The sequence below is a fragment of the Lethenteron reissneri genome, chromosome 8 (genome assembly GCF_015708825.2).
Source record: "Lethenteron reissneri isolate LAM-NWPU_2019-01 chromosome 8, ASM1570882v1, whole genome shotgun sequence".
Classification (NCBI taxonomy): domain Eukaryota; kingdom Metazoa; phylum Chordata; class Hyperoartia; order Petromyzontiformes; family Petromyzontidae; genus Lethenteron; species Lethenteron reissneri.
Window position 1 is genome coordinate 5,560,972 of NC_083786.1, and position 9,400 is coordinate 5,570,371.

Sequence of the window (9,400 nt, forward strand, 5' to 3'; positions counted from 1 at the left end):
TGTGCCCCCCCCAATATATATTATAATTACGGCCTTGACTGACACACACGCACACTTACACCTACACACTGACACGCACACTCACACCTTTATACTGACACGCACACACCGACACACTGACACGCACACCTGCACATTGACACACACACTCACACCTGCACACACTTAAATGTACACACACCATTACTCGTTCACCCTCGCTCTCCCTCTCGCCCCCTCCCGCCAGGACGCGGAGCAATTAAATCCCAAACCTCAAGCAGCAGCACAAATCAGCCCCGCGACCCCTGAAGCGGGGGATCAAAGGGGGGTGCAGAGTGGGAGGTTTGGGGTGGGGTGTGGGAGGTCCGGGAACGAACGGGACACGCGGACGCGCCGACCTTGGCGGAATCGCTTCATCCCCTCCCAGGCAGAGACGGTAGACGCGGCGCTTCCCCTCCATCCTCCGCCTCCCCTCCACCCTCCTCCTCCCCTCCATCCTACTCCTTCATCCTTCTCCTTTCCACCCCTCCACCATCCTCCCCCACCTCCGTGCTCCCTGACTCCTCCTCTGCTAAATCTCCTTCTCTACCTTTACGCGCGCACGTGCACGCGCGCCACGGCCGTTGCACACGAGTGTGCTAACCACTACGCCACCGCTCCCGGCAAACACATTCACACACACACAGACATTCGTTTTAACTAAATCGTAATTCACAACCCGCTAGCAATCCACTGTTGGATGTAAGCCTCCCGAAATGTGTTAATATGTCACTGGGCCCTGCTGTTAGCCGTGGCTGGGAATAGAACCGAGGTCACAACGTCGTGCGCTAATCACTGCGCCACCGCTCCACCCTCTTTCGTTTTTTTTTCAGTCAACCGCGATCAATACACATTGCGATTCTTACAATCACACCGGCCTGGTCTTCTGTCGTATAACGGGAAGAGCTGATTGCAATGGGGCGTCCAGTTTAGCGAGCCACTTGAATGGCTTTCGAAGATTTAAAGCTTTCGTGACTGCAGGGATTCATCTTCTTGGTTCTTTCGGTAAAGTCACGTAGAAGGGAAATAATAAAATGATACAAAATAAAACATAATAAAATACAATTCTCAGAATTGTATTTTATTATGTTTTATTTTTATTATTTTATTATTTCCCTTCTACGTGACTTTACCGAAAGAACCAAGAAGATGGCTTTCGAAGGTGCCGACTGGAGAAGCGAAGCGCATCGCGCAACTGATGTCGATGCGAAATGTCCCGCGGTCTGGGACTCGTGGGGAGAGTCGCACGTGGAGGCACCTCCCATCCCTCGTGATCCCCGGGACGCGGGCGTCCGTGGCGTCTTCGCCCCTTCCACCACCCTCCACGTCCCCCTCCCCCCCCCCTTTGTGCGGAGGTGGTGGAGCCCCGTTCATCCTCTTCGAGAGAGGTGCCAGCCACAGGCACTCTGCTGTTGGGGTGAGTGGTGATTGAGGGCGTTGTACGTACCGTATGTTGGACTTGTGTCGGAGCCAACCGTGCTAATCGGAGGTGCGGGGGTAGGTAGGACAAGCTAAACACAAACAGCAGTTCTAAATAAGTTAGTTTGCAATCGAGACTTTTTTAAAGAATGAGTAATACACTGAATGAGTGAAACACCGAATGAGTAAAAGTGCAATCTGGATTTAAAAGTGCGTCGGTTCATCATGTTGCACGTGTGCCACGATTCCGTCCATCTCGATACGAATGAACAGATAACATATATTTCGATTTAAAGCTTTCGTGACTGCAGGGATTCATCTTCTTGGTTCTTTCGGTAAAGTCACGTAGAAGGGAAATAGTAACATAATAAAAATAAAAAATAATAAAATACAAATAAAATGAAATTCAGACGCTGTCTTTCCGACAGCCCTGTTCTTCACCTGAGGACGGCTGCTTGCGTTGTGGCCGAAACGTCGTGAGAATTTTATTTTATTATGTTTTATTATTATTATTTTATTATTTCCCTTCTACGTGATTTTACCGAAAGAACCAAGAAGATAACATATATTAATAAGTAGTACCGACATATTCATTTCTAATTAACATCCGCTAATTAGCATCCAGATCCCACTTTATACACTCGTGTTTTGTCACTTTACGCTTCGTACTTGCAAGGATCTCCGTTGCGCGACATCCCGACTCTGCGTGCCGTTGTTTGATCCCGGAGCGCATTGTTCGTAGCACGGAGGGGGTCGGAGGCATTGCCTGGATTGAATCACGAGGGGCCGGAGTCTCCCATCCTCGTGGGGCAATGCTGCCCCCTGGTGGTTGGCCCGGGGAAGCGCCCCACAAATCACAAGCGGCGGCCGTGCAGCTGCCGCGTCTTGGGGTTGTCGCTGGGAACGATGTCCGACGATTCGCTCCGCGTGCTGGGAGCGTCGCGCCAGAGCTCCCGTCACACGGAGCGAAACGTCGGACATCGTGGCCAACGAGACGTGGTCCAACCCGACAATCAGGGGGGAAGACCTCGAACCAGATCGTGATGATGGCGGGTACTCTGCAAGAGGGGTCCTTCAAGGCCGTATGTGGCTGTGTGTCTCGAATACGGGAAAGCGGACGGTGGTGGTGGAGCGACGGCGGAGGTTTGGTGACCTTTTGACCTTGACCTTAGCTGGGTCCGCTTCATCAGAGCCACAGCTGGCACCGCATGGCACGACTCCGACACAGCCGCACTCGCCGCTGCTTCATGTATTTTTATTCGTAAGCCACAGACACCGAGAGGTGGCGTGGGTGTGCGTGTGCACGCGCGTGCGCATTTGTACTCGCTCATCGATTCGCTCTCAATAAATTACGCGTCGCTCAAATCACGGTCGCGTCCGATCCGTGGAGGTCTCGGTAGCAGCAGCAGCAGTCAAACCCAGTGGCTAAGCTCGGGGGCGACGCCACGGTGGTGCAAGGGGTGCGGGGCCGCGGAGTGGTCATCAGTCGGGGTGGTGGAGGGGATGGTGGCGGGGGGGAGGGGTCTATGAGGTCACAGCTAAGAACAAGAAATACACTTAAAATCTTGCGCGTAACCAACGAGGCAAGGCTGCCACTTCAAAATCAACCTGACATGAGCCACTGCGACAGAAACTAAATGCCCCCCTCTCAATGTGCCCCCCGCCTCTCTCCGTAGCTGAGTGTCGAGGCACCTCCGGCGAGTTGAGCCCTTTGTAGTTTCGCCGCCCGCACACTTGATGGCTATGGCACGAACTCGCCGTTCTGAGTCTGATCCACGGGGTTGGGGGGACAGTGTTGACACCGGAGCGTCGGTTCACGCCAGACCTGATAGAAAACGGATTTGTTCCGAACTGGGGCTGGCGGGAGGTCAGACTCGCACAGTTCACGCTCGGGTCAAATATCCCTCTCGGGCTCGCCTCCACTGTCGGTTCGTACGAGCTTGGTCTTAACAAGCGACGCCCATTCTGCACCCGTTTCCTCGGAGTGAACGGCCGGCACGTGTAACATGCACTGCCCTATTGGAGGAGGGCATCTGCACGGCGGGCAGCCCGCGGGGGTCATTTGGCCATACTTCACCACATCGGTCAATGCGGCCCGGCGAAGGCAGCGAGAGCAAACGCCGTAGCAGAGCACTGCTGACGGCGGTGGCCCCCTCGCGTGCCGGTCGCATGACCTCAAGCGGAGTGCGGAGGGGCGCTAGCGGAGGCGCCGGGGCTGAGTCCCCAGCTCGATCCCCGGTATGAGTGGCAGCGCCAGCAACCAGGGGTTCCCTGGCGCCGTGTAAAGTGCGGAGTTTGTGCGTGGGCACGGTGAAGACGCGGTGGGGTGCCGTCGCATGCTCACCAACCTACCCCCCCCCCCCCCGATTTAAGCAGCAGGGGCTTCCGATTGTTGAACCCTGTTCACCGCAGACCGAGTTTCCAACCAACAAAGGTGCCCAAAATGTGTTGTTCGAATTTCTTTAACGAGGTCATGTGGTTTGCTTTGATGCCCAGTGCTCAGTGAAACCGGCTTCAACGCCGGCAGCCGACGGCTAAAATCAGTGGGGTGGGCGCAGGTGGCCACCGCTTCTACAGCCGCGTGCAAATCCGAGGCCAGCATGCCCCTCGCGTGCCCACAGTAACCCTGTCCTGCGGGCCACTGTGGTGTGGAGGGTAGGAGGACGGAGGTGCCCTCCGCCGCGCGAGGGGGGCCCCATGGCCCGGGCGGATGGCGCGGGTGTTACATGGTGTCGTAGTTGGCCGGCGCAGCCTTCTTCCTGCAGCGGGCCTTCACGCTGCGCACCTGAGCCTGCACGGCCGCCACACGGGAAAACGGCGGTCGGAATCCAGAATCCGCGATCGTGGCCCTGACTCTGAGTCTAACCCTGTCCCTGTGTCTACCTCTCACCCTGGATCCTGACCCCGAGTCTAACCCTGAGCCGTAACCTTTATTTTGAGTCTACTCCCTAACCATATTTCTAGTTTACTCCCTAACCGTACTCTTGGTCCTGTTGCCCCATTACCACCTGTGACTCCGTGACCCCATTACCCCATTACCTCGTTGCGCGTGGCCTTGGCCTTGGTCGCCTTCAGACTCTGAGTGCGGCGTGGGGGCGGGGCCTCCACGGGCTCCTCGTCTGATTGGTCGGTCCTCACCTCCAACTGCTCCGCCACGTCCGAGCGCAGACTCACGCTCGGTTCGTCTACACGCGCGGGCGACAAGCAATGAGCGACACGAATCTCAGGCAACGCCACTCAACCCGTGGGTGGTTGGGGTGCCGTGTGCGAGTCACGTGCAATGTTTGTCGTGTTTGCGGAAGTGGGTGCCCTAGTGCACGTGCGGTAAACTAAACTATTTCTTATTTTACCAGGTAAGGCCCACTGAGCTATGTAGCTCTTTTTTCAGACCTGGCCACAAATGATAGCTCAACGAAGTGGTTTATCATCATGTGGAAATGTATAGCAGCCAAACGCGTGTTTCTAAATGTGGGGGTAAAACTAGAGGACCTGAAGAAAAATCCACGCGACCACGGGGAGAACATGCAAACTCCAAATATACAGCAGGCGTCACGGCCTGGATCAAACCCATACCAGGCCAGGTAGTTAACATCACACCACCGTGGCGCCCATGGTGAGGGGCCCCGGGGAGTCACCGGAGTCATCGATGGTGTCGAGTGTGGAGCCTGCGCGGCGACTCGGCTCGTCCGGGTGGATCAGAGTCAGGTCCTGCATGCTGAAGCTCCGCAAGCGCTCCGACAACGCTCCCTGGCCCTGCACACGCACGCACACACATGCACACATGCACACACAGATCCCCCTAATGCATTCAGAGAGGTCTGTGGGTACTGTGGTGGTGCCACGGCAAATTGTGCTGCTGGAAGGGTGGAACGGGATGGTGTAGCTGGAGCGTGGAGCTGGAGAGAGGAGTGGCTGGATGGTGGAGCATGTGGCGTGGGTGGAGCTGGAGGGTGGAGTGGGTGGAGCAGAAGGGTGGAGCTGGGAGTACCTTGGCTGCGGCTGTGACAGCGGCAGATGTGGCGAGGTTGAGGCCACGTTTGCCGAAGCTCATGACCGTCTCGTAGCTTCGTTCCTTCGCCTGTGTCAAATACTCATCGATTTCCTACACACAAAGACAAAGATCCCCCGTATAGCCTTAACATCATTTTTGGGGAAAGTGATTTTAAGGAGCACCTGTGAAGGCAGGCACGGCACACGAGAGGTTGGGTGACCAGAACCTGGTACACACACTGCACCAGGTACTCATTTCAGGCTGAGTCGACCGAGGGGAAACCCAGCACCGGTTCGGATAATAGTCATTGCTGTTGACCGTGAGTGGGAATCGAACCTGGGTCACCAGGTTGCTCCCCAGAGCAGAGCACACACGCGCACACACAGACACACACGTGTGCATTGTCGTCTGTGAGGAACATTGGTGACGGTGGTGACAGTGGCTCGCGGAGGCCGTGGGTGACGGCACTCACGTGCTCCCTGGAGGAGAGCGCCGGGTGCACGAACTTGCGGTACAGCGTGCTGGAGCCCTTGGTGTAAGGGGACAGCAGCCAGATGACGAAGAAGATCTTCAGCTCGTAGTAGAACGGGAACCTACGGGGACGGAGATCCTGTCACAGGGACTCCCACCACGTGGACCCCCACCAAGGGGACTCCCACCAAGGGGGCCGTCGTTGCTTCGCGTTTAATCTCCGTGTTGGAGGCAGCACTGCCACGGGTCGGGTGCCAGGCCATGCATTTGAGAGCAGCGAAACCGCAGTGGGTTGTGGATCACACACACTCGTGTACACACACACACTCGTGTACACATACAAAGACAAAGATCCCCCGTATAGCCTTAACAGACTGTAGGGGCAAGTGCTGTTAGCGAATATCTATGAAGGCCGGAACGGTACACGAGGGGGTGGGTGGCCAGCACCACGCCCGACCGCCTTTGTCTCCCCAGTGGCGATGGTTACACATCGCACCAGTTACTCATTTTTGGCTGAGTCGACCTAGGGGAGGCCCAGGACCAGTTCAGATATTCGTCACTGGTGTTGGCCATGAGCGGGAATCGAACCCAGGTCACCAGGTTTTGTAGCACAGCGCGCTAACCACTACACTACCGCTCGTGTACACACACATACACGTTAGTGTAAACACACGCTCGTGTACACACACTCGTGTACACACACACACATAGACGCTCGGTGTACACACACTCGTGTACACACGCACATACACGCTCGTGTAAACACACACACATGTAAACACACATTCATGTACACACACTCGTATACACACACACACATACTCGTGTACACACACACATGTAAACACACATTCATGTACACACACTCGTATATACACACACACGCTCGTGTACACACACACATGTAAACACACATTCATATACACACACTCGTGTACACACACACGCTCGTGTACACACACACATGTAAACACACATTCATATACACACACTCGTATATACACACACTCGTGTACACACACGATCGTGTACACACACACACTCGTGCAAATATGCGCGTGGGGCCTGCTGGAGCCAGACTGCGCCTCCCTCTCTTGAGTTGGGACTCACCACGCGAGCACCAGGTCCGTGAACGTCTCCACAGCGGTGAAGATTGCAAACACGATCCAGTACATCATCCACTTCACCTGCATATCACACACAAAGACAAAGATCCCCCCTATAGCCTCAACAGATTGTTGGTGAAATTGCTCTTAGAGAGCACCTATGAAGGCCGGCACAGCACACGTGTGGGTGGGTGACCAACACCATTCCTGACCGCCTTTGTCTCCCTAGTGGGGATGTTTCCTGTACACCGCACCGGCTCACGCAGACGGAGGCGCGCACGCACAGCCTGTGGCGCACGGTGGTTGATGCAGTCTGCGCATGGGCAGCAGAGGGCTCTGAATAAATCCATCGTTGTACTGCACCATGCTCCCACATCTATGCCCCCCCACCCCGTCCATCAGCAGCAGCAGTGTCACGAGGGTGGGTAGGCGACGCGTCCACAAGACGGGAGGGCGCGTCCCCCACGCAGTACGTGGCCGAGCGTGTCCCCCGGGGGGCCCTACTCACGTATTCACGCACGTTCTTGGTCCGCACCGCCTTGTAGGACGAGTATGCCGGGTACAGGGTCCCGAACACGAGCCTGCGGGACAGGCGGCAAGGCAAGGTCAGCTAGGCTTGACCTCTCTCGACCTGATCCGACCCGACCCTGAACCAGGCAGGGCTGACCCATAACCCGAACATCTGACCTGCCCCAAACACTGCGCAGTGCGGCGGATTACGAACCACGTAAACCATCATCATCAATACCACCGCCATCACCACCGCAATAACCATCACGACAGCTATCGTCAACGTGACAACCACCGTTGCCGTCAACACCATAACCATCACCATCATCACTACCATAACCATCACCGACATAACCATCACAGCCATCACCACCACCATCGTCATCGCGGCTCCGCAGTCCCGGCGCAGGGACGATGAAGCAACAACAGAAGGCGCGGTGCGGACAGGGAGAGGCGAGAGACGTGGAGAGGCAGGGAGACGGGCATAGGAGAGAGACGTGGAGAGAGACGTAGAGAGAGACGGGGAGAGAGACGGGGAGAGGCGAGAGACGTGGAGAGGAGAGAGACGTGGAGAGGCGAGAGACGGTGAGAGACGTGGAGAGGAGAGAGACGGGGAGAGAGGTGGAGAGGCGAGAGACGTGGAGAGACGTAGAGGGGCAGGGATAGAGACGTGGAGAGGAGAGAGAATAGAAACGGAGAGCTCAAATGGACGAGGTTAGTGACGGAGATAAGCAAGGAGAGGCAGAGAGAGAAGAGAGAGGCGGAGATGCTCACGCGATAAGTCGGGAGATCATCCAGGACACCATGGCTCCTCTGCCCGTCTCCCCACGTCGCTCGGTCTCCGGGATTGCGGCTGGTAGCCTCGCCTTGGGCTCCCCACCACAGGGGCCCTGGCGACAAGGGGGTCTGGCCGCACGGGCTCTGCCGGAGGGGGTCTCCGCTGCTCAGTGCCGCGTCGTGCAGTGGCGGCGATCTGCGGCGACAGAGCGGGGAGACGCCGATGCCGTCGATGCCGCTGGCGGTGGTGGGAGCGGCGAAGGGGGTCACAGGGCGGTGCCTCCCGCACGCGGAAAATTACTCCCGAACCCCGCCCCGGGTCCCCTGGTCTCTAAGCCTGCCCCCCCCCCACCTAATCCACCTGCCACTGGGTCCCATTGCGTTTAAACCCCATATTTCTGGGTCCCTTATTCCCTGTATCACACGGGGTTCCGTGGTCCGAAACGTGAATACGGCGTTGACTGAACGGTGACACTCAGGGGGTCATGACCACGTGGTGACTGGCGGGTGAACGCGTGGACAGCAGTGAGCGAGAATGAACGCGTTAAAGAGCGAGCGACGAACGAGTGGATGCGAATTGAAGACGAGTGGTTGTCATGGGCGCTGACTGGATAATGGATAAACACTGCGGTGAGCGCGTTGTGGTTACGCGATTGTGAGCAGCAGAGGGCTCTGCTGCAAAGTCGACAGGACGTGTGGACGTACCGTCGACGTTGCGGTCCCAATTTTACCAACCCCTACCTGAACATCGTGGGGAGGTATAGGGGGCCGTCCATAAATGACGCCACGCACCTGGGGGGGGGGGGGGGGGTCAGACATTTGTGACGATGTGTGACGAGAGGAGGGGGTGGGTGAGAAATGTGACGTCACATCAAAATGCGCAACTTTAAATAAATATAGACAACACGTTCTACTTAATTAAATAGACTTTTTAATAAATGTTTTATCCTATAACATCAGAGTGCAGCGGCACATTAAACACGCACAACAATGCCAATAGTTTAAAGCGATTTGAAGCATGTTTTTTATTTGGGGGGGGGGGGGCAGAGCTTTGTGACGTCATTTTTGAGGGGGATGGGGTCTGACTTTTTGTGACGCCGTGTGACGA

At 56.2% G+C, this 9,400-nt stretch overlaps 1 protein-coding gene across 1 annotated transcript; it reads right to left on the reverse strand.

Annotated features, from left to right (window-relative positions):
• Positions 1-2,685: 2,685 nt before the first annotated feature.
• Positions 2,686-8,937, reverse strand: LOC133360573 (receptor expression-enhancing protein 1-like). The gene is made up of 8 exons (XM_061579373.1): positions 8,290-8,937; positions 7,514-7,586; positions 7,010-7,086; positions 5,901-6,021; positions 5,426-5,539; positions 5,073-5,190; positions 4,477-4,622; positions 2,686-4,228 (listed from the first exon to the last, which is right to left on the reverse strand). The coding sequence occupies exons 1-8, from the start codon at positions 8,319-8,321 to the stop codon at positions 4,160-4,162; spliced, it is 750 nt and encodes a 249-aa protein (XP_061435357.1). The 5' UTR covers positions 8,322-8,937; the 3' UTR covers positions 2,686-4,159.
• Positions 8,938-9,400: the final 463 nt, after the last annotated feature.